The sequence below is a fragment of the Medicago sativa genome, chromosome 3, assembly GCF_051527215.1.
Source record: "Medicago sativa cultivar Bolivia chromosome 3, Bolivia_mono, whole genome shotgun sequence".
NCBI classification, from domain to species: Eukaryota; Viridiplantae; Streptophyta; class Magnoliopsida; order Fabales; family Fabaceae; genus Medicago; species Medicago sativa.
The window spans coordinates 103290922-103317288 of record NC_140751.1 but is presented as its reverse complement, the minus strand read 5'-3'; the positions used below and the strand labels follow the sequence as shown (position 1 = coordinate 103317288).

General features: G+C 33.4%; 2 protein-coding genes across 5 annotated transcripts; one reads left to right on the top strand and one right to left on the bottom strand.

The window, feature by feature from the left end:
• Positions 1-116: 116 nt before the first annotated feature.
• Positions 117-8594, bottom strand: NAR1 (ferredoxin hydrogenase). 4 transcript variants are annotated; one of them, XM_085757299.1, is made up of 12 exons: positions 8316-8594; positions 8058-8197; positions 7897-7967; positions 6359-6512; positions 6038-6224; positions 4484-4610; positions 4134-4311; positions 3995-4044; positions 3740-3911; positions 2180-2306; positions 1416-1507; positions 117-625 (listed from the first exon to the last, which is right to left on the bottom strand). In XM_085757299.1, the coding sequence occupies exons 2-12, from the start codon at positions 8184-8186 to the stop codon at positions 473-475; spliced, it is 1440 nt and encodes a 479-aa protein (XP_085613425.1). In that variant the 5' UTR covers positions 8187-8197; positions 8316-8594; the 3' UTR covers positions 117-472. The 4 variants fall into 4 exon arrangements, with proteins under 4 accessions (XP_085613425.1, XP_085613426.1, XP_085613423.1 ...); XM_085757300.1 differs by having other exon boundaries at positions 8058-8188; XM_085757297.1 differs by having other exon boundaries at positions 8324-8594.
• Positions 8595-11162: 2568 nt separating this feature from the next.
• Positions 11163-16648, top strand: LOC146943194 (SH3 domain-containing protein 2-like). Its single transcript, XM_085757296.1, has 10 exons — positions 11163-11363; positions 11939-12061; positions 12164-12233; positions 12455-12606; positions 14946-15047; positions 15187-15387; positions 15502-15564; positions 15657-15809; positions 15905-15979; positions 16193-16648. Exons 1-10 carry the CDS (start codon positions 11304-11306, stop codon positions 16307-16309), a joined length of 1116 nt encoding a protein of 371 aa, XP_085613422.1. The 5' UTR covers positions 11163-11303; the 3' UTR covers positions 16310-16648.
• The last annotated feature ends 9719 nt before the right edge of the window (positions 16649-26367 follow it).

The window sequence follows — 26367 nt, the reverse complement described above, 5'->3', positions numbered from 1 at the left end:
ATGTGTTGTTTGGTTCTGAAGTGTGGCGAGTTATTCTTCTATTGAGATAACAAAAAAATTCAAGATAATTACATCTATAAACTGAAAACAATATCGATAGAATAATCAAAATAATATGAGCGAAAAATGTGATGCTTCATTAGATTTTAAGATTTGATAAAAACAAAGCGTAAAATTTGTAGTTGGGGAATCTTTTATTGAGAACCTGTATCCTAAACTTAATAGCAGACCCACATGAATATCTGAGGGAAGGTCCACGAGGGTCCATTAGAAATACCTGTGGTTCTTTTTCCTATCTAAATAATTGTGTAGATCAGGGGGTGTATATACATTATAATTATTACAGACAAAATATCCACCTTGACTACCAAAATTGGATGACTCCACTCCAATAAGCCAACATATTCACAGGGAGTCCGAGAAACAAATATTGACGTAATCTTCCGCCTACAAAATGTTGAGTTTCAACACCTCACCAATTATGCAACTGAGAAGTGATGCTTTTCTCCACAGCATGATATTGTGTATGCATGAATCTCCTTGCTTTCTCAGAACCAGGCTGCTCAAGCCAGTTGTCATATAAACCTTTAATGATGGGATTGTCGAATGGTTCTGCGGGCAAAACCTATCACATGGAGAAGCAAAATCATTCCTGGTTTAAAATTATAAATCTCCAACAAGAGAAAAATAATCGCCAGCGAAGTTATTTACTAACCGACCAGTTTGAAGCAAGAATCAATAAAAATTACTTTTACAGGTAATAACCGGGAAAAGAAGTTTTCAAAAGAATAGGGTAAAATCACAGAGAAATGCTAGTACACAAACAAGAACAAATTTTGTAGAGCACAAGTATCGTTTGTCTTAAAGAAAATATTTTCTGTTCTCAAATATTTGTGTAACACTAATAAAAAAGTCATTTTTACTGTTTTACAACAGGAAACAAAGTGAATGCGACATGGCAACTTTGTGATATAAAATTAGAGTGTCAAATCTGAAAATGGAAAGATAGGCATGTTTAGTTAAAGAAAACATGTTTCTTTTTATTTTCTGTCACTTTTAATTGCAAAAATCTCCCTTGCTTTCAGTCCCTATCGTGTTTTTTAATGATTTGTACAAGAAATAATGAAAACTTAATACAAATGCTTGAAAACAGAAGAAACTAAGGGATAGTTATATGAAAAAAAAAATGAACGAAAATATTTTCTCAAACCAAATAAGGCATATTTTCTCAAATCAACCATGCACTAAGCTATGTTTAGATTTGTGATGTTCTCATCAATACAGATCTATGTCTAGATTTGTGATGTTCTCGTCAATACAAATACAGCCAAACACTGACGCGCCTTTATGCAAGTCAGACTTTTAAAAAAAGGAAGAACAACTTGAAAAACTAGCTGATCTAAGATAATACTCACATTTTCCATGTAAACTGATTCTAATAAATGACTCAGTTCTTTAGCAGATTGTCCCGAAACTGGTTTGATTTGACCTCCCCCATTTAAGCAACCTGCGTGAATGAGCATTATTTCAGTTAATACTTAATCAATTTCTGAGCCTTGTGAAAAAAGTTAGGCTTAATTACACTTTTGGTCCTCGTGTTTTGGCCTACTCACGAAATTGGTCCTGCCCTTTTAAAACAGAACAAAATTGTCCTTCAATTATCATTTTTGTTGCATTTTTCGTCCTACCCCCCATTTTATTCTCCAAAAACGCAGAGAAATAACAGTTTTAGACCTACCCCCCATGCTCAACCATGAAATAAACAAGGAATAAAGCATGTGGGACAAAGAATCCACTTTATTCAACACACTAACCAAAAAAACCCTAATTTCTAAGATATGTTTCAAATTAGGGTTTTTTTTGGTTAATGTGCGGAATAGAGTAGATTCCTTGTACCCACATGCTTTATTCCTTGTTGATTTCATGGTTGAGCATACGGGTAGGCCTAAAACTGTCATTTCTCTGCGTTTCTGGAGTTTGAAAATAGGAGGTAGGACGAAAAATGCAACAAAAATGATAATTGAAGGACGGTTTTGTTCTGTTTTAAAAGGGCAGGACCAGTTTCGTGAGTAGGCCAAAACACGAGGACCAAAAGTGTAATTAAGCCAAAAAGTTAATATGGAAAACACTATAAAACCAACAAATTAATGCAATTCCAGATAATTGAGAAATATAGTACCTGAAGGGCACGCCATGATTTCTAGGAAATGATAATCGTATTTCCCTGTTTTAAGTTTTCGTACAGTGTTTTGCAAGTTCCGGAAACCATAACAGAGAGCAAATTTCAAAACTGTTTCTCCCTCAACCTGCATGGACAACGTGATTTAGAATAGTAACCAGGAGGATTATTCAACATCCCAAGATAGGATGCAAACACTCTGAATATATATATATATATATATATATATATATATATATATATATATATATATATATATTATTATCTATTAATCTATCTATTATTCATATTATTTATAAAAGAGGTGTCTCAATTGTTTATTATGGACCTGACATTTCCAAACAACCAAATAAAGTATCATATTCTAAGCTGGAATAGGATAATCCAAAATTGAATGAAATCTCTAAATAACAAATACTCCCTCTGTATCAAAATGAGTATCGTTTAAGGTTTTTACACATAAATTAAGAAAAGTAAAAATGATGTCCAAAGACATGACAATTTTACTAAACTAGCCTTATTTACAATTGGTGTAATGTTTTGGAAAGTAGTGTGCACTCAATTAATTAGAGGGTACAATTGGAAGTAAAATAATAATCCTACATTGAATAGTGCAAGTGACTTTCATTTTGAAACAATTTTTTTTGGCAAAAATGACACTCATTTTGAAACGGAGGGAGTAATAAGAACTAACTCCAGTTTACAAAATCTGATTTTGGAATCAAAACCCTAGACTCTGTTTGGGACTTTGGAGGGGAGGGAGTGCTTTGGGGCAAGGGGAGTAGAGAAAACAATAGAGAAATCTTTCACATTTTTTTAGTGTTTTTGTAGAAAATGATTAATGAATGCTTATGATTAATATATTTTCAATACTGGGAGTATCATTACAAGAACATATATTGCATTTGGAAAAATATCCAAGCCCCCAAAACCCTCCAAAATCCTCTTCCAATACAATTTGAGTTCCCCAAATTAGGAGATTTTGTATTACAAAGAAAAATAAACCCCCCAAAGTTCTCCCCTCCCAGAGCCCCAAAGCCCTCTATTCCTTCCACTTCATCTTTCCTTTTTTTCAAAGCCCTCCCCTCTATATGTGTGTGTGTGTGTGTAACAAAATTAAGCCCCTAAATTTTATCTTCAAAACAACAAGCAGAGATTGAGGGTCTAGAGAAACAAATTCTAGCTATACCGGACAGCGAGCCCCTAAATTTTGTCTTCATAACAACAAGCATAATCATGGACTTGTATTCATGTCAGAATAATAATAACTCACAAGAAATAGTGAGGTGAGTTTTAAAGCATATTGTCGTGTAAAACGTGCGAAAAATTTATGTCATCATGAAATGGTTCTTCATAGGTAGATAAACAACCTTGTTTATAGTCAAATACAATAAATAAAACCTTTCCTAAGGTGGATAACAACCATCATAACATATAAGGTTCCTCAGATGCCACTTCAGTTTGTTATTTATGCATGCATAAATGTTAAAAAATCCTAGGATATGATAACAATATTCCTCAAAAGAACTGTTATATATAAAGAAGTTTGTAAGAACTTGCCTCCAAAGTAACTTCCTGAAAATCTGAATTTCTAATGTTTCTAAAGTTCAAAGGGCCATCAATATGTCTTCCAAAAAGTGTTTTGGCAGCATATCGGAATATTGTTTCTGCGTAACCTCCAGAGCTTCCACGGACCCCATAAAGGTCTCCTTCTTCATTAACATTTGTTAGCCTGCAAGCACCACACTGTGTCAGAACATCGTTGTTTGACAATCATGAGTACTTAAGAAAAGAAAATAATTGTAAGGTTCTTACAATTTATCCAGAGGAGCCTCTTCTAAGCTTTTAAAATCAACTTCTTTTGACTGAAAGATTGAACCCCAAACATGACTTAATATACAGTTAATAAGTGAAAGAATTCACAAAAAAAAGATTGTATGCATAAAAATTTAACCTGAATCAATTCCAAAATCTCTCCAGTTGTTAATACCGAATCTACCTCCAAAATCATATTAACTTCACCTTCATGCTCTTCAGCATGGGGGTCTAATTGGAAAACAAAGTCGTCCCTAGAAGCCTCTAGCTTCTTATCATAACAAGGCATCACGGTGACATGGTATACTTCTTCTGGCCTGTTGAAAAATTAATCAAACATTTCACTAAGCATATCAATCTAGGAATTGCGGCATGCCAAACATATCGTAGGTTGTAAGATATCATCAAAAGATTAGATAACCCCACAATTTCAGGGTAAATGAATGTGTTTTCCCTTTCTCAAATTATTATTTGGAGTTAAATCACAACCTGAGTTCCATATCTTGGCATACATAACGCTTTATGATAGTTCCAATTGTTTGTTGGGGACTCTTCACTGATGAAATGTAAGGTAGAACAAAGGATCCAAGTTGCTTTTCAGCATAGCATATCCAACCTGCATATGTTCACACCAATAACCAATAGGTAAGTATATTTCCTCCTCAACCCAGGACACATCACTAAAGCCTATTCTGCACATTAAAAAGTAATTATACTCCGTGCAATATTTCCAACTCAAAATGGAAATTGTACCAATAAATCATAACATAAATGGGGAGCCATGTCTGTAAAACGCATAGATCACAGTAAATACAACGTCCTGAAATTCCAGTTCAATTTCCTAATTCTAAATCCAGAATAAAAAAAGCATATTATCCCAGCATATCTTCACACCTGCCCAAGTTCAAAGACAATTCATCTATAACCCCTCGAAATATATTTACTGATAAGTTAATGCCTTACATAATTTTTAATACACTGCACTGTGTTTTTTTCTTAGATTTGGGTTAATACTGTGTCATTATCCATGTGCAAACTGCAAAGTATTAAAGGATAGCATAGCTAAGCAAGCTCGTTAGAGTTTGCCATAGGTCTTCCCTATCCTATCTTCTACTTGTAACTAACTGCTAACAATTAGAGAACTGTAACCATCTGACTGACTAGTGTTGGTCACCTTAGAGTAGCAACCTGGGTCTAATTGAATGTTTATAAATGCATTCTATCTAGGGATTGTAATCAATTCACCAATCATTAAATAAGAGATTCCTAACTAACTCTGTGTGTTTGGTTCAAGAGATAGTAGGAAGGATTGATTGTGGAAGGAGAGAAAGCATGGAGACCAACATCCTTCCACCGTTTGGATTCACTGTCAGAAAGGAACAGCTAGTTTTAGTAGGCCCCATGCACATAAAGCATTCCGCCCAAAACTGGGAATAAGGTATTCAAGGCTGATATAAATCCATGAAAGGACAATTATGCCCTTGCTTTTGATGATTCACATATAATATTCTTCAGATGTTCCTTTTGTGTTTTATCTTTATAAAATCAACAATTATTAATTATATATTATATGAAAAGTTTACATATTTTAATATAAAAAAATCGTTCAATTTTTTTTTTTGTTCGGTATGTTTACAGTATGTTATATAAATGCATTATACCTACAAAGAAATAAATAATATATCTCATTCTAATATAAGGGTATCTATGTCATTTACTAAATACACCTCTTTCTTTCCTATCGCTTTCTTTTCACCTTCACTCAAACCAAACAACCAAAAAATCATCTCACTTCCTACTCATTTTCTATCCACTTTCTTTCCTTTAGCATTCTTTCCATTCACTTACTTTCCTTTAACTTTCTTATTTTCACTTACTTTCCTTTAACTTTCTTTTCTCATCCAAACGTAGCATAAAAGAGAATCTATGAGAATCCATGTCTAGTTTAAACAATCTTAACACCAAGTCATATCTGGCATCCAATATATATGCTTCACTTCACATACACAATTGCCAAAACTGAGATAAGTTGAATTTCCATACCTGGACATGCTGATGCAATCATGGGTAGGCTAGACTTACTCCTCTCGTCATCTACCAATTGATTCTGTCTATACCTTGTGATGAATTCCACACAAGATTCGACCAGGGTCAAGTCTCTACTGCAACTTGTATCAAAAATAGCCCTCACTCCCAAGGATTTGAAAAATCTTGTCAGTTTTTTGAAAGCCTGAAATATCAGAAGTTTTACACTTAACCCAGGGAAATCAAGAGTTCACTATTTTGCATCCCATATTTATTTCAAAGATGGACCTTTTTACGAAAAAAAACTGAACGAAATTACGAGCAAGAGCAAAGTGCCACCTGGACAGGAGAAATGCCAAAATGCGCTGCAATAGAAGTCCTTGATTGTGGAGAAACAGACACAATCACTGCCTTTCCTTTATTAATATTGGACAGAAACTCATCTAAACCTTGCTTCTCCAGCATAACCGTCTCTGCTGAGGTGACACATCCACTGTATTACCAAACAAACAAATTACAATCCCATATAAAACAGTAACTTATGCTTTGACATTATCAACTATGTCATAGACTTAAAGCACAGACAACGTCAAACTTTTAATGAACCTTACAGGGAGAAAATACGGGATGAAACTTATAAGTTATAACTACATCTAAAGCTTAAAGCAAGCTTCATTTCTTTATGCGCTCTTTTCAAATGTTTGCAAATTGTAAAGAATCAACTCGAGCACTTGATTGTCTCAGATACCTATTGACCTCACTCAGACATACTTATTTGTAAACTGAAAAAATACTTCCACTGAACCAGAACATCATAGGGTTGAATGCATCACAAAAAACTGTGATTTCATCGGTTCTCACGTGAAAGTTTTCTGAATTGTCCAGGGGTGAAAGTAGAAGAAAGATGTGGTCCCCCAAAACAATCCATTCACATGAATCCACAACCTCTCTTGACCAGTAAAATCGACTCTTGACAAAAAAAATCATAGCCAATACTTTCACAGCAAGTGTTAGAACTCTGAAAACTGTAATAAAGAAAAATGTATATTATTCAATGATAATATGGGCTCAAAGGCTTACAAACAGAAAATGGAAAGTTCCAGAGTCAGAGACTCCTACCAGAGAGATGTTATCTCCCAACAGACCTTACTACTGAGGGGGTTTGGGTAGCTCGACTAGTTTGAGCTAAGGGTTAAAAGAGTTGGAGGTCCCGGGTGAAGGAGGAAAATATTAATCTAACAACTAACTACTAACATTGGCTGTTTCAAAAAAATAACAGACCTTGCTATAAATTGCATGAATGAACCTCACGACATAGCCTCTCTCCCTCGTATAATCGAATCCCCGGAAAATAGGAACACGGGCTCACTGACTCTCATTCCTTCTCTAATTGGCCTTTTGGATTATTAGGCCTACAAGTACATATAAGGTACGTATAAGGCTATCAGCAAGCCAATCGCATGTGAACAGAACCACCCGCAACCAACACATCCTTCACCATGAATCTCGTTGCTCTTGCCCGAAATCAGCAATTTAGAACCACTGTGGCTCCGAAACTAACTCAGGTCTGTAAAAACCCCGCTCAAAGTCATCGGTCAACACAAACAATAAAACCTCCTTTGTACACTTACACCCTTCACAACAGGGAAGTTGATCAGTATGATACGCTGGTGTTTTCTCTATTAACTTTGCTTTTGATGGCTAACTACTCTCAGATTCGTATAAAATCCCGAGTAATGTCCTCATCTCTAAATGACTCTAAGATTAAGAGACTAAGTATTTCTCACTCTCTGTATATTTACTAAATACACACATAATAGACAAACAATAACGCCAGCCAATTCTAAAGAGAGACGAAAATTGGAAAGAGAGATAACCTGCATGCCAAACAATCCTTAAGCGAAATTTTAACAGGTTCTGACTTCACTTGTCTGTCAGCGATTGACACCTATAGTTAAAAAAAAGAAGTAAAATAAAAATAAAAATTGAAAATTTTCATTTAGAAATTTCGAGAGGAAGAAATGGGTGTGATAAATACCTCAACTTTATCGGGCTTTTTCTTATCGGTCTTATTGAATCCCTTGAGAGAGACTATACATGCTTGTGAAGGTGCAATGAAATCGTTGAGATCTCCAATTCGAAGTGCCGGTGAGAATTTCTCAGACATCTCTGTTATTTCTTTGCACAGTAACAGTAACCATTAAGTTAACAAGCAGAACATGTGCATAAAAGAATAAAAAAATAAAAATTAGGGTTTGGATTTGAAGGGAAGGGGAAATTGAACACGGCCACATACATACATACCACTACTTAGCGAAGTTTCTATGGACCTGAGCGGCGGTGCAGAACTGCAGATAACAACGTTGAGGAACGGATTAAAGGTGAAATGAACTCAGAGATTGAAAACGGAGGAGATGATTGGGCGGCTGCAAAAACGCGGTTTGAGGCTAGGAACTGTAACGGACAGCTGCGAAAACGCACGGCGAAAATGGTTGTGAGGCAAAGTTGATTGAACGGCGGCGCAATTTAAATTTTTTCTATTTCTTGGTTAAAATTTGAGGTCTTCGTAAAAGATGACGGGTATTGTGCTTGTAAGGTTTTTATTTGGGGAATTAGTCCTTTAATCCTTGAATAGAAAATGAGTTGTCGCTTTAATCCCTGAATGCAGATAAATTGCAAAGTAGTCCCTGAATGTAGATTCTGTTAGTCAAATTAGTCCCTAAATGCATAGTTCATTAGTCAATTTAGTCCCTGAATGTAAACTCCGTTCGTCACTTTAGTCCCTGAAATTGACCAACAGAGTCTACATTCAGGGACTGTTTTGCAATTTCTCTGCATTCAGGGACTAAAGTGACTATTCCTTTTCTATTCAGGGACTAAAGTGACTAATTCCCCGTTTTTATTTGGTTAAGTGTACTCATATCTTTCTTAATATTACGAATTTGGTCTTATGATAAAAATGACACTCACCTAGTTGAGTGGCCGTCTGTGATTAAAATGTTTGATAAAATTAAATATTTAACATTTTGATAAATTTCTCTTCTCTTTTTTAAAATTTTAGTTGTCGTCGTTTTTCTTCTTCTTGATCTATCCAATAAAGCTGGTTTATGGTCAACTTCGATTTGAAATCACTTGTTTTTTGTTCGTTTTTAGTTTAATGTATATTTTCAATCTTGTTTTATTTATTTTTGTGATTTCGACGTTTTATCACGACTTTGTTTGTTTGGATTTTTCATCTTTGTGCGGCGTATTTTTGATCAAGTGCATATTCAATCATATTAGCATAGTCAACATTGCAAATTCTAGTATTCAGAAGGCTTTAACGTAGTCATGTTTGTAAGCATATGTACTTTGTCGTCTTGTGTTGCTGAAATGGATGATGTGAGTTTGTTCGCAAATTTACCTATTTGTTTTTAACGACTTTGAAATTGTATTGTATTGATGTACTCTTTTAATTTGAATGAATGAACATCGTTTATTTTTAGTAAAAAAAAACTATATGATAAATTGAAGTCGGTCATTTACATTTATTCATTTAATATAGCATTTATATTGTATTTTTAAATTAATTTTTATTCACTGATTTTTTTTCTGGTAACAGAAGTAAACAAAACGAAGAAGATACCGTAATTAGAGTTGAATGAACTCAACGACAATGGCATATGCTAAGAGAATCAATGATATGTCACGGGGGGGCTTCATGGAAGACAAAAATTCATCATCACTTAGAGCACTCTTCTTAACTAGAAAGTCTGCTGCAACATTACTCGTAATAAAGTGTGTTGCAAATTAACCACCCAATCTCTAAGCAAAATTTAATATTGGGTGTCTCTCAGACTCAAGTTGCGACATATATCAAATTTTTATATTTGTGAAACACATTCAAGAGAGACACAATACTTGACTCAGAGAGACACAATACTCGTTTGTAGTCAGGATCCCAACACAGCTTCAAATCATGATAAAAGCCCAAAATCTCAACATGCAGAATGCGAGGTATACCAATGCTATCGAAAAACCATGCAGAAAAAACCTTGTATAATCACATATAATATCGCTAAACCCACCCAGATAGATTTGAAGAGCACACTGCCATATACGTTAAGAGCCACTGAGTCAAAGTTAGGTCGAATCGTAGTGACGACACACACAAGTAGTTTTTTATTTCATTTGAGTGTTTATACTTTATAAAACAATTTTTTTAATGACAAATGTTAGTGGTTAAATGGTGCTCGAATGTTTTATTATTAAATGTATTATTAACAATTTAACAATAATGAATAGTTATACAAAAATAATCTGATTTTTTTTTTACTGAATTGTTACAGTGTTGGGATTCTCGACCACCAAGTCGTCTATTGGAGTTCATACCGCATCAATCACATCCCTTTAATTAATTCAACGACCTAGGTTTTAAATGAAAAAATATAAAGTTTCTTGTGTGTTTGTTTTCTTTCTACTTTGCGGTGTAAATCAGCTTCATAAAAAACCAATTGTCGAGGATTCAAATTCATTAGAAAGTGATGAAAAATGATATATTCAATTTTTAAACATTTTTTTTAAAACTATTACTTCTTATGTCCCTCACTATAAGTCCATTTAAAAAAAAAAACCCTTATAAATACAAGATTATCTACCACTCCTTTCCTTTAAAAAAACTATCTACAAAATGTCAATACATATTTATTATTATTTTTTCCTTCAAAATATACTTCTTATTAATACTATCAACGTATCTTACAAAATATTTTTTTTACAAGATGTATCTTAGGATATAAAATGTTAATATTAATATATCTATATTAAGAGCAATTTAATAATAGTCATTTACGTTTCCGACAAATTTATTATTAAAACAATTTTTCAACTATCCCCCTCAAAAAAATACTTTTCCTTATGACCGATGATTTTTGCAAAGTGTGGCAATATAAAAAGCGACGGAGCATAGAATTTTCAATATTAAATTTATTTATTTTGCAGTGTAATGCATGCAACTGCGAAGATTAATTGTATAACACTTAAATGATAGACTAACTCCATGTGAGAATTGTAAAGTTGTTATAAAATGGTCATATAAATATCATTTCTCAAAATTTAATTTTTGTTGGGGTAATATTTAATTAATTGAATTTGAAAACCCTCTGTTTGTCTTGTTTCTTTGTTTTGGTACAACTAGAAACCGTGTTGGTGGTGGAGTCTTGGTCTGAAATCAAAAGTGTGCGTGAGATTCAAAAAATCGATTCGATTAGTTTTGTTTTCTGTTCATTCCTCTCTTTTGAATTGAATGGAAGCCATCAGAAAACAAGCCTCCAAGCTCAGAGAACAAGTCGCTCGCCAACAACAGGTTCCCTTCCCCTCTCTCTCAACAAAACCTATTTCGCTTTCAATTCGATTTCATTTTGCCTTTTTGTACTCGTGATTTTATTTCCTTGTTGCTGTTATGAAACAATAACAACTAGTAGTTTTTTTTCTTCAAATGTTTGTACTGCCTAAATCGTAGATAATACCAATAATAAGTTGGATTTTGAGCTTGTTCAAACTCGACTAGTAGATTGGTTCAAACTCGATTTCAGAACAAAAAGTACTAGATACCTTGTATATGACCTGCTTTAGTATCCAAAACATAGATTCATCCAACAAAGGCTTAATACAAAGATGCAATTTTTTGTTGTCCTAGGCCGTCCCATATTGGATGATAGTCGTCCTTAACAAGTGTTTATATGTGGGGGCAGTCCTCACCTCACATGCCGGTTATGTGGGGTTGAGTTATTCCCTCATTTCTAAAATGAAGTTACTTATGTTAATTTTGATGACAGTACGTATTCAATTCATTTCTTGCTCCACTTCTCAATTTTTTCTTACTTTTACTAGCTTCCTCTACCGTGGTGTTAATAATTAATCACAATTGTTGTGATTTAGGCTGTGCTGAAACAGTTTGGGGCTGGGGGATATGGAGGTTCGGATAATATGGTTACTGACGAGGCAGAGCTTCAACAGCATCAGAAACTTGAGAAGCTTTACATATCCACACGTGCAGGAAAGGTTACTTGATTCTTCTGTACCAATCCTCTAATTTTGCTGTGTTTCTCTTTAACCTATACCCTTCCTTCATTACTGATAATGACATGTATTGATTTCTTTCAGCATTATCAAAGGGATATTGTCCGTGGAGTAGAAGGTTACATTGTTACTGGATCAAAGCAAGTTGAAATAGGTTAGTAATATTGGTTGGCGAAGCTCTCATGAAGTTTTCTTTGCAGTTAGTTTATAGATCTTAGTACACGATGAACCTCTGGCAAGCTAGGGAGTGTAGAGTTGACGTATCCTCTCTATTTCTAATATCTTATATTCATGCATTGGATATTTCCGCAGTATCAATACCAGTTCCTATCATATTGTCATTGAATTTCTAATTCTATACATGTTATTTAAAAGGAACAAAGGTGTCAGAAGATAGCAGGAAATATGGTTCAGAAAATACTTGTACCAGTGGTAGCACGTTATCAAGAGCTGCGCTAAATTATGCACATGCCCGTGCACAAATGGAGAAAGAACGTGGGAACTTACTAAAAGCTCTTGGCACACAGGTATCTACACCCAAATATATGCGCGCGCACACACACACATCATAGGGTTATTTGGCCAAGTTTGACATCAATACTTACGATTTTGCACCGAAATAATGTAGATTTCCACTGACCACTGTAATGTTAAATTATCATTGCTTGGATGGATGCTGTTTATGTTCCTCTTTAGCTTGTGGCTTATTTTTAATCCAAGCTTCACCATGCTAGATTATAATCACAAGTATGCTTTCTTTTGTTTTCTATTTTTGTTTTTGGCAGTTCCGAAATCTTCTACAATAGTCTGTTCACTTGAAAGTCGAAATTTAAGTATTGGTATCTATTCGATTTGGCTTCTATTACATATTATACACTTAATAAATAGACTATTTATTATCTGAAAGGGAGAAGTGATAGAAAATTTTGATGGTGTATGGTGGAAGGTGGATTATGTCAGCTTGCCTAATTTCCACCCTATAAATATGGCGTTGCATAGGCCTGTGCATGGTGTGGTTTTTGAAACCGATTTATTTTTATCATAAACTGTTTTTTTTTTTTTTTTGCAAACCAGATTTTAAAACTGTTTTTTCCAAATCTGATTAAAAACTGGTAGAATTTTCAAAAAAGATTTTAAAACCAATTTTCTAGAACTTGTTTAAAACTAGTATAATTGTTTCAATACAATTATTAGAATCCAATATTTTATCAATATCACAAGAAAACAGCCACTATTTCCCAAAAATGTAGGAAAATAAAGCAAAAGTCCCCACACTTTGACAAAAAGGCCAGCACTATGGACATTTGAAATGCCTATATTTAGCTGTCCTACAAAGGATATAAGTATCAATATTCTTAAATTACAACGTGTTCAATGCTTTTATAACTCTCAGAAGGGGTAAACTCTTGTTCAGCATAGCCTGTCACTCTATCCCTAAAGGAGTCCCAACTTGCATTGTTACACCAATTCAAAGCGATCATAATTTGATGGAATTCAAAGCATTGAGGTTATCAAAGCCTGGAACGGTTAGTGACAGAAGAGATTTAGCTAGTTAAAGTTAACACTAAAATTACACATGGCCGGCAAAAACAATCTGCAGATAGCCTTGGGAAACCTCATAATCTTCAGCCTATACAGGTGCAGTATAATAGTTAATTACACAGAGGAAATGCTTCTGATTCTATTGTTTAGCCAATAACCGCATTATGGATTTAATTCATAGTTTTATGAAAAATAAAAGTCAAGCATGCACATCCAAAACATTCTAGTGGTGCTGAGAAGATTGGTTTCAAGGCATCAAAAGAAAATTCAAAGCCTGTTCTCTGGCTCATGTTTATTTATTTATTTTTTGAAAACTTGGTATCCAGTCCAAGGACCGACTAATCCAAGGGGACCAATCCCACCGCCCACTTGCGGCGGGGGCTCCATTTAAAGACAGAGCTTGCTCTGTATGGACTAGCCCACCTAAATTGGCACCAGAGGGAATCGAACCAGAGACCTTGAGAGGAGCAAACTCCAAGATCCCAAGCCAACCACTAGGCCAACTCCAAATGGGGGTTCATGTTTATTTTTAAACTTGTCTTATGGTCTTTTGTTGTTTATTGGTGTATATCTTTTGGGTTTTTTTTTATATTTGTTTAAAAACCTCAGGCTGATTTTAAAAACAAAAACCGGTTCTGAATTGATTTATGAAAAACAAACCGGTTTCAAAAAAGCAATCTGGTTTGGTTTGATAATCTGTTTTAAAAAAACTAATGCAGATTAGTTAACCACACCATGCAGCGGCCGTGGGATTTTTGTGATTGCCTGAGAGGTTCAGACAAGAATTACAAAAACCATTTTTAGGTTTGGGTAGCCAATATTTTTTACCAATTTCAAATGTGGGTACCCAATATTGTTTTCTTTTTGATACAGGTAAGGTTGGTTTCTATTTTAAAATGATCTGGGATTTGACTATACTGCATTGGTCAAGATTTTTCCTTAGTTCTATACATGAGCCATCGGACAGTCACCACTTGTAATTGTGTGATTTCAGGGTTCAAATATTGCTTCGTACATGTAAATGTAATTCTTGGATTTCTTCCTGAGTTGGATGTACATAACTATAGATATTTCAATCCAGATTTACGTGAGTTATGTTTGGTTTCTCCCCCTTGTTGAATTGTTTCAATTTTAATGAACCTGACTGTGAGTAAATATTGACGCTAGGTCCAAGTCCAATATTAAATCTAACTGAGTAATTATTTCATATCCATATACATTCATGAGTTGGTCTTTCTCACAGTATTTATTTATATGCCAACATATCCTGTGCATGGTTGCTTGTTGTCTTTATTTGAACATTGAAGTATTGGCTGATATTTAGGTTGCAGAGCCCTTAAGAGCAATGGTGATGGGTGCTCCTTTGGAGGATGCTAGGCATCTTGCTCAACGTTATGACAGAATGCGACAGGATGCTGAAGCCCAGGTATCTTGATTTTCATTTTCAGTATTCACCAGTTTTTTTATTTTTTCTTTTTGGTAATTGTCTGAACAAGTAAATAGTTCATAAATAATTTTTTGTTTCTATGAACTTTGTAATTACTCTGTCTTTGAAACCTATACAGGCTATTGAAGTTTCTAAACGCCAGGCAAAAGTAAGGGAAACACCAGGCAATGCTGAAAATATTATGAAACTGGAAGCAGCTGAAACAAAGCTCCAAGACCTGAAGTCAAACATGGCCATATTGGGGAAGGAAGCAGCTGCAGCAATGACGGCTGTGGAAGCACAGCAGCAGAGGTTAACACTCCAGCGTCTTATAGCTATGGTATTACAGTTTCACCATATGGTGCTGCAGTATTTAGTTCTTGTGAAATCATGTATTAAGTATAATATATTATTCCTCCCACTTAAAAATAGCAATCTATTTCTGATTATGAAGGTTGAAGCAGAGCGTGCCTATCATCAAAGAGTGCTCCAAATACTTGATCATCTTGAGGGAGAGGCAAGTGATGTATATGTGATGTCATCTGACTGTTTCCGAATTATCTTTTGATATCAAGATATGATTGTGTTATGTTTTTTATGTAATGATAGATGATATCAGAACGGCAGCGTATTGAGGCCCCACCTACACCTAGTGTAGATAACAGCATGCCACCACCTCCACCATATGAAGAAGTGAATGGTGTCTATGCTTCTCAGGAACATAATGGCATAACTGACAGTATGGGTTACTTCTTAGGAGAGGTTAGACCATTTCTTTTAAGGTTACAAATAATATGTTGAAAAATAATTGACCGTTTAGCTTACTTTACTTTCTGGTGTGCATTTTACTCATGCAGGTTTTGTTTCCCTATCATGCTGAGTCTGAAGTTGAACTGAATTTATCAGTTGGGGATTATATTGTCATTCGAAAGGTTTGTGATGATTTACGGACTTTATCATTATCTATTTTTTTGACGCAAATTATGTATTTTGCTTCATTTTATTTGAAGAATTATCCCTCTCCCTCTTTTCTATTTTTTACTTGCTATTGCATGTATAACAGCATTATGATATTTCAAATTGTTCGTAATTTATTTTTTCGGGTAAAAGATTGTTCCTAACAAATATGATTGTGATTTTGACAGGTGTCAAACAATGGATGGGCTGAGGGTGAATGCAAAGGGAAAGCAGGTTGGTTTCCATTTGGTTATGTTGAAAGAAGGGACCAGGTCCTTGCAAGCAAGGTGGCGGAAGTGTTTTGAAGTTTCCAGTTGGTTTCTTGCCATAGGGATTGTGAATGTGTTCGTGTTTTGGTTTGTGATTAGCAATAGATAATGTGTTCTTAGCATACAGAAAATTGATTTGTGATTTAGGAGACAACTTTTTCCATGCGATTATCGATCGATAGAAAATTGCATTTTTGTTCATAACTCTTCCATTGCATTGGAGGTGTTCATAACTTTATCTTTCGCACCATGTGTTCTTAGGTTATTAAGCATTTTTTAATACTATGCCAAGAATATATTCCTCCAGTAATTATATGGTGCTATTGCAGTGTATTGACTTATTTTGAGATAATTGACAAAATTAGCTTCGGTAAATTGTTATTTTCATCTCCTGAAAGTAATATTTGAAATATCCGTTCAAACAATACTTACCGTATTTTACACTGTTTTCGTGTAATCCCCTTCAAGTTTTCTGTATACCCTCCAACCTGCTCAAAGTTTGTTGCATTGGGACCATTGTTGTATAGAGGACTAGCTACACTTCAATTGCTACAATTATTTTCTCAAGGGAAGGGGAATTTGCGTATGTGGCAATTTGCATCCAAAAGAGTCCGTGTATTAACTAATAAACAGATATAGAGCAGAGTAGCCAACCCTCAAGTTTGTTAAAATATCTTAATATATAATACGAAGGTTCACAATGCATGCCTAATATGAAAACCCTAAACCTAATTCAAATCTCACAATTACCTTTGTATCCCCCACTTTAATTAACCCTAATCCTACCTTTTTGAGAGGTTTAAAAAATCTTTCTGAAAAATGTCTCTACAGGGAGTTGAACTCGCAAAAAATCTTTCTGAAAAATGTCTCTAAAGGTTTAAAAAATCTTTCTGAAAAATGTCTCTACAGGGAGTTGAACTCGCAAAAAATCTTTCTGAAAAATGTCTCTACATGGAGTTGAACTCGCAACCCATTGCCTCCATCCAAGCACTTTGACCACTTGACCAGTAGTTGTTTTAGTGTTATAATATCGCTTCCACTAATGCATATCATATACCAAACAGACATTTTAAAAGGCAATTAATCTCTTTTCCTCTCCTTCCCGACTTTAACATTATACGGTTCGGAAGTCATGTTCTCCCCTTATTCATGCGATCTCAACCCATAAATCAACCATTTCCATCCCTTTCTCCCCCCTTTTCCTTCGATTTCTCCGCAAAAATATGATTCTGATGCATATTTCGTCCATGATAACTTATTAATGGTATGATCACTAAACTAATTTTGATATCAATGCTATTTTATTATTTTATTCATTTTGATTTTCTGGATAGTGATTAGGGTTTCAAAATTTGGGGATTTTATGATTTTTCAATTCAATTAAGATTGTTTCTCAATCCTTGAATTTTCAAATATACAGTCTTCATGTTTTCTGATATAGGTTAGGATTGGCAATGGTTAGAATTTCTAATAGTGATTTAGTCCTAAAAAATAGGGAAAATTGCCACCTCAAAGTATTTTTGTTATTGTATCCTTAAACACTGCTTAGGTAGTTTTTTTCAGCCTGAACACACGTGCAAATATTGTTCCTAGAAAATAGCCACGCCAAGCATGACTGATGTGTAGTGGCCTTTCATAAATCCTTGAAAATATAGTCTTGACCCTGAACACGTACAATGTTGCTGCTTGAAAACCCTTGAAAATAGCCACTCCAACCATGACTGTTGTGTAGTGGGTTTAGATAAATCCTTGAAAATAGCCACGACTCCAAGCATTGTGGGTGGTTTTTCATGATAACTTTCAAATTCTCACCCTTTTCTTATAAATAGGTGTCTTTGTTGTTGTCCTTCATGTTCTGTTTTCCATAATCTCATAAATCATTGAAAATAGGTAACACTCCAAGCATAACTAATGTGTAGTGGGTGGTTTTACATAACTGACTCCCCCTTTATGATTCACTCATTTGATGAATCCTTGAAAATTGTCACCACTCCAAGCATAATAACTGATATGTAGTGAATCACAATTTATTTATTTGTACTCACTAATATGAAAACCCTAAACCTAATTCAAATCTCACAATTACCTTTGTGTCCCCCACTTTAATTTTTTTTTTTCATTTTCCAAAAACGTTACTTTATCTATGTCATCTCTTTTTTTTCAACTTCAATACACCATTTTTTTTCATTGTTCCATCTCCCTCTCTCTCACTTCTCTGTTCACTATCAACATTCATTATCCACATCATCAGTGCAGTAACCAAACAATAAGTTATCACGCCGTATCCATCTGTCATCACTAACCAACCGACAATATATTTAATGTCAGTTTCAACAAATGAAACACCTTTATCTGTTAGTATATGGTGGAGATGGTTCTCATATTTTAGATTGCGGCGAATTTTTGAATCATTCAAATCATCCTAAATACAATGTTGTTTACAAAGAAATTTTTCGTAATGTACCAACATGATTTGTTCCCTTTTTTTAAGTTGTATTATTATTTTTAACATTGTATTTGCACAAATAAATTATGAATTAAATGTATAATTGAATATTTTATTTGCCATCAATATGACCCGTGCGGCAGCACGGGTGCAAGGTCTAGTTTACTTTCATTGATGTCTTCAAGATGCTTTAATTTTGTTTTGATGTCTTCAAGATAATTTCGAAGAATGTTTGTTTTCTGTAATTTCAAACCGTTAAAGCTGAAAAGTTCAAGTAATGCTTGCCACAAGTCCATCCTACTATCATGCTGCCTGAAGAAACAGACCCATATTGAATTGAAAGGGTAGTTACTCTTCTTACTTTTGAAATTGTTTAAAAACTACCCCAACAGACACTTTTAAGATCAGTTAAACCAACTTAAAAAGTGATTGAGATGCTCTAAAAGGTATCCAATGACACTTAGCTGCCGCAGTCAAAGTTGAATTGGGATAGTTTTTGAGCAATTTCAAAAGTGAGAAGAGTAACTTCCATTGAAAGGAAGGATTATCTGGAGCCAAACTTTCAGTATCCTAACTGTGAATTTTTTTTAGATCAACCTATCCCATCAAGTCCTACCTAAAAGGATGTATCATACAGCATGTCAAACAGCACAATAATATAGCCTCTTTCCCGCAACCTATCCCATCAACCTATCCCATAATATAGCCTCTTTCCCGCATTTTTCTATAACTAAGTCTCCAGCCACACAGCACAATAAACTCTAATGCACTAAAATACCAACATTAAATTCTTTAAACCTTTTTTTTCAGTACATTTTTATTGCAACAAATGAGTTTATGTAGGTAACCAAAAAAAATGAGTTTATGTAGAATCTATTTATTATTTTGAAACATACTCCACAGTTGTGTGTAGGAATTGTTCCTTTGTTTTCTTTAAAACCTTCTACAATTGAAGGTTACACATTTTAAAAGAAAAAGTTGAATTTCGAACAAAAATTAGATATTTCCTAAAAAAATGATCTTCAATCTTTTTCTATAACATTTAGCAATAGTAAAGATATTTTATTTTTTTTCCCGCTAATTCAACTTTTTATCTCTAATTGTGACTGAATTCCAAACTAGTCTAAAGTGAGAGCCAGCCATCGCTTATGGTACGAGAGGTAGTGAAGAGATCAAGAGGAGAAGAACTGACACATGCTTGCGACCTTTTGTAGTTTTTTAGGCTTTGTTTGGGAGTTTGGAGGGGAGGGTTTTGGAAAAAAGGAATGAGCAAGTGGAAGAAATAGAAGACATTGGGAGGAGAGGGCTTTGGAGGTTAATTTTTTACTCATAATAAAAAATCTCCCTCATTTGGGGGGGACTCAAAAATTGTATTGAGGGAGGGTTTTGGGGGGTTATGGAGGGTTTATATGAATTTTTCAAATCCAATCTATGTTGTTATTATATTCTTAAAATTAAAAGTATATTAATCATAAGTATTAGTTTATCATTCTCTAAAATACTGTTCTTTCAAAAAATGTGAATTTTTTGTCCATTTTTCTATATATTTCCAACCCCCCAAAGCCCTCCCCTCTCTTCCCCTCCAAACTCCCAAACAAAGTCTTAGTATTAACAAAAGGTGACTTGGCTTTAAAGTTGAAATTCTTATTGATTTGTATGCATGTGTTGGGTATGTCATAATCTAAATTTGTAATGATAAATTAAGAAGAGGAAAGAAATGAGGGAAGTAAGGGCGGCAAAGGCTACGGTGGGAGACCTTGATAGGTCTCCTACCGGTGAGAGACCTTTTTTTTTTCCTTGCAAAATATGAAAAAAATGGAAAATTATATAATTTTTTGAAAAATGAAAAAAAATGGAATATATAATTTTGAAAATCATTAAAAAATCTGATTTTTTTTGAAAATATATTATTTCATTTTTTTCGAAAAATTTGGATATATTATTACATTTTTTAACGAAAATTTCAATTTTAAAAAATTATTTCATTTTTTTTCGAAAAATCTGGATATATTATTTCATTTTTTTACGAAAATTTCAATTTTAAAAAATACCCCTAATTTATTATATTATTCGATAAATTATTTTAATATTTTAAATTTATTATCGCTTTTACCAAAATACCCCTAATTTAAGAATGAAATAACAAAAGCATCATTTTTGTCCTTTTTTACTCAACCATTGGATTTAATCCAATGGCTCCATTCATTTTGCAAAAAAAAAAAACAAAAAAAATGAGGTCTCTCACCGGTAGGAGACCTATCAAGGTCTCCCACCGTAGACAGCGCCAGGTAGGGCTAGTGCATTGAGTATCCATATCCACATCCACATATGGGACTTGGAGTCTTAGAGCACAAAAAAATGTCCCAAATGTCCCCAGTAGCACGTGATCGTTGATCCAAAAGTAGTAGTAGCTGGCTTCTATTCCATCTCGACAGACACAACACTACCATAGCAAGCATCAATCACCATATGATATATGATGAATGAATAAAGGACCACTACAAATTAAAAATCGATGTCCCGTGCATGTGCCGTAAAGCTAGTAATCCCACAACACCTTTGTCAATCTCAAAATCAATTACTCCCTAGCTCTCATGTTGATTATAACAAAACAAAAACTTGTCTTAAACTGGATGTTATCCTCAATTATTAATTTAATTAGTATTTTTTAATAGGTTGAATCGAATACGATATATCTCTTGACGGATCTACAATATTCATCTTGTAATCAATGGATATTAGATATGATATGGTGCAAGTGTGCTTGAATAATATAGCATATAGTTGAATGGATTCATGATTAGTGGAACTATTATTCAACTTTTTATAAAAGAGTATGATTTGATATCTTATGACTATTCATAAAAGAATGGATAAAATCATTGTAACCTACAGGAAATGATAGAACCCCTCTCCAATTTCTCTATAAATTAAATATATGTTTTGAGATACGTGGACAGTGACTTAAATTAAGTAACTTTTATGACAATATATCTAATGAGACACTTGATGTCGCCTATCCATTAAGGTTTGAGAAAGGAGATGAAGATCCTATCTTATGGTCTCATTTCTTCCTGTCTATATATACTGTGTTTTAAATTCATGCAACTAGATTCCGCACTAAATGTTCATGACATGATATGTTATTTATATTTTATAGTCTAACCTAACAATTTCGATTTTTTTAGCGGTTGAACTCTTTATACTTTTTTGTATAACACTATACATTTCAAGCATGGTGTAAAAAGTTGTTTGATTCGGTTTTTGAGATAAAACATATCCCCTTCCTAGGAACTCATCCAAAAGATTAACAAGTTTGTTTTGATTCGGTTTTGATTCGAAATCATAATCATAATCAATCCCCTTTGAAACTGACTAATGATACGATATAACTTGTACCCAAAAAAAAAAAATGATACGATATAACTACTAATTACCGTATAATACGAAATTGGCAGCGTCCAAAAGACTCATCCAAAACGAAATTGGCAACAAGCTTAATGCTTCAATTTGGTATCCTATCTTTGTTTTCATTTATCGTGGTGGATTTTGGTTACTAATGCATGCATAGTCAGGGGCGGACCTGGACTGGGCACACTGTGGCAAGTGCCACACCAGTCTAGGCCGAACTATATATTTTTTAAAATTTTTTAGCTAAATATTATCTTATATAAATTAAATTTTGTCACTTAATCACATCTGTATGGTGGTATCTAGTGGCAAACGTGCGCCCCTTTCATCAAGGGAACCGTGGTTCGATTCCTGCAATGCACATTTTAGTTTCACATTTTAGTTTTTTAACTTTATTTTAACTAATTTTATTTTAACTAATAATACTATAAAACTTTTATTTTAACTAGATTTTGGACCCGTGCGATGCACGGGAAGTTGATTATCTCATTGACAAATAAATGTTGTAGTTGATCATGAAATGGATAATAGTTGTTGTTGAGCATGAGTTAATGCTTCGAAAAGATGATGACAACAACAATAACCAAACATTATCCCATTAAGTGGGCTTGACTACACGGATTGAAGTAAGTCATATTGTTCTATCATAAACCATATTTAAATTCAACTCCTTGATCTATAAACTTTTCCTCATAGTTTCTCTTATAGTTCTTCTAGGTCTTCCTATACCTCTTGTATTATGATTATCCTCTATTTGATCTACTCTTCTTACTATAGAATCTACAGGTTTTCTCTACACATGTCCAAACCACCTAAACCTATTTTCCACAATATTTATACTATAGGTGCTACCCCAACTATCCCTACAATGTTGCCATTTCTAATCTTATCCCATCTAATATCACCACACATCCAACACAACATCCCCATATCCACACACTTACTTTATTCTCGTGTTGGTTCTTAACCGCCAATATTTTGTTCCATAAAACATCTTTGTTCTGACAACTGTCTAGTATTTTTTCATTTCAACTTAAACAGCACGTTTGTATAACAAAAAACACATGAGGCTCTTCTACATTTCAACCATCCAACTTGAATACAATGAATTACATCTGATTTTATTTCTCCATTATTTTGTACTATGAACCCAAGATTTTTTTTGTTGAAAGAATGAACCCAAGATATCTAAACTGTGTAACTTCTATGATATGATCTCCAACTTTCACCTCTAAGTTTGAACTACTTCGTCTTTTGTTGAAGTTACATTACATATACCATGTCTTGCTTCTACTCAAACAAAAGTCTTACGCTTCTAAGACTTGACTCCAGGTCTCCAACATCCCTTTCAATTCCTGTCTCGACTCTCCAATTAAGACTACATCATCTACAAAACCCATACATCTTAGTGCTAGCTATTAGATGTGTTTTATAAGAACATCCAAAACTAATGTAAAAAGATAAGGGATTAAGGTTGACCCTTGGTCCAATCCTTGTAATGAAAAATACATTGATAAGGATTAGGGTCGACCCTTGGTCCAATCCTTGTTATGAAAAAAAAAATCACTGATAATAGTTCCAATAGACAAATCCTAAAACCCCCGAAGTAATTTAGACTTCAAGAACATTTTTGGGTCCAAAAAGATGTCTAAAAGACTTCAGAACTTTTATAAATAAGATAAGATATGTGAATTATAAATAAACAGCAAAAAATTAGAAAAGAAATGCGGATCAACTTTTTCAGTTCCAAAAAGTTGTCTAAGAGACTTAAGACCTTTCATAAATAAGATAAGATACTCGATCATTTTCTAAAAATATAAATAGACAACAAAAAATTAGGAAGGAAAAGTGCAACAACATTTTTGGCTCCAAAAAGTTGTCCAAAAGAGTTAAGACCTTTTATAAATAAGATAATAATACTGTAAAAAATGCAAATAGCAAGTGTTGAACCGCATCACCTAAAAGTTGTCCAAAAGAGTTAAGACCTTTTATAAATAAGATAATAATACTGTAAAAAATGCAAATAGCAAGTGTTGAACCGCATCACCTAAAGTAAAATCCATTCATATATACCATTAATCTATACAATTGTTTTATGAATATTGTTGTGAGAAATAATATATAACACAACCTGCACAACTCAAAAAAAATATATATAAGACAACCTACAAAAAAAAATTGTGCCACACTGGTTTTGTGAGGCCAGGTCCGCCCCTGTGCATAGTTGTTGGTTAGTTGAAACAAACACATCTTTTAGGTTTGTATTAATTTTCCATTAAGACATCCCCACAATTGGATCTTGAACTTTTGCTCTCACTTTAATTAAGTTCGTTCACTCACGATCTCTATGTTGGCCGGAACAATATCATGGATAGTCTTGAAAATTATTTGCGGCGCTCACGATTAAAGGGTGAGAAAATAGGCGAGATATACCTACAGGAACCAATGATTTAAATCTAAAGTCATATTTAGGTCATACTATAATATTTTAAATAGACTGCTAAACAAAAAATAGAATACAAATTTAGCTAAAAAAAGACCAAAATACAAATCTCAATTTTTTATTTATATTTTTTTACAAAAGTTAAAAGCAAAATTTGATATGTTTTATAGGGAATAAAAATATATTTAAATTGAAAATTATAAATTTACTATAATTTTATTTTTAGTGATTTTAGTTTTTGTGGTGTCCAGGGATCGAACCCCGGACCTTACATATATTAGGCATTGTCCTTGACAAGTGATTTAAGCTGATGACATATTAGGCTTTTCTTCACAAAAGATCGTTAATTTGTGAAAAAATAGAAGGAAAAAAATTGTGCTTGCTTTCTACGTAACCTTAGATCTTTCCTTCATCTTTTTTTCAACAAAATTTCAATTTTTTGATTGAACTTATTTTATAGTGTTGAATCATACAAAGTTCTGTTCTTTTCATATGTATGTGTTGGTTGCGTTTTTTGTTTTTTTACAAAATTTTGGTTTTGTATTTACGATCAATGTTTCTATGTTAAAAGAATAATGCTATGGAAACATTTTCTAAATACATATCTCTACACATTATCTTCTATCAGCTGAAATTTAAGAGTTTCATCAATCATGTGAGTCTAACTTAATTTTAGGTTTAAATATGTGAATATCATATGTTTTGGTTTTAGTTCATGTCAAAATATTTTTGTTTGATTTTAGGCCCTGCAAATATAAAATATTTTATTCTGGTCATTGATGTTTTGTTTTAATATTTGTAAAATTGATTCATATAGAAATTTGCCCCTATAAATTTCATTTTGTCCATATATTGAAAGACTAGAATGAAATATTCTACATATTACAAGGACCAATTTCAATATAAATTAGCATAGGACGAAAAGCAAACAAATAGATATTTACAAAGGCTAAAACAAAAAATGATTGATATTAGCATAGGCCATTTGAATATTTAAGCCTTAATTTTAGTGAAATTCTTATACATTTTAATCAATTCAATTAAAGAGCGTATTATTTGCGCTTGAGAAAAAAGGGAGAAATGTAGCATTTAAAAAAGGGAAAAATGAACAACAAAAATATTTTATATAATATGCATTTTAATTTTGTATGGACAGAAAAGTAAAAGTTTGCTTCTCACATCAATTTTGTTTTATTAGTATTTTTCCCTTTCGTTCTCTTGCTATCAAATTCCCACATAGAGACAACGAAGCTTTTCTAAGGAGGCTCCTTTTGTTGGTGACAATCGTCACGTCAGGATCATTTTATTTTGTTAGTTCTTTCTATGTTTTGACAATGTGATAGAGACCCATCTTTTTCACCATTTTTGAACATTTCTCCATTTTATTTTTGACAAAGATTACATCAGATTGAGTAGCTATATTAAAAAGCCATTTAACAATACCTAGACATGTTTTCATCTATGGTATTTTTTTTTTAAGAATGTTTTCATCGTTTTGCTTTTCATTTACTTGCGCATGTTTTTTTTAGTCTAGTAGCTAACAAAAATTGAAGCGCAAAAAAATCACAATTGAGAAGTATTAGCGGATCGCTCATTTATCTTTCAAATTCAACAAGTGAGCTTAACTCAGTTGGTATAGACAATGCATAAAATATGTAAGGTCCGGGGTTCGAACCTCGGTCACCACAAAAAAAATATTAAAGTTTGGCAATTGCTTACATATTCTCGAAGGATACATGTTAATTAACTTAATTTACAAGTATTAAGTAAGTTAACAAGACCCTTCAAGTTTTG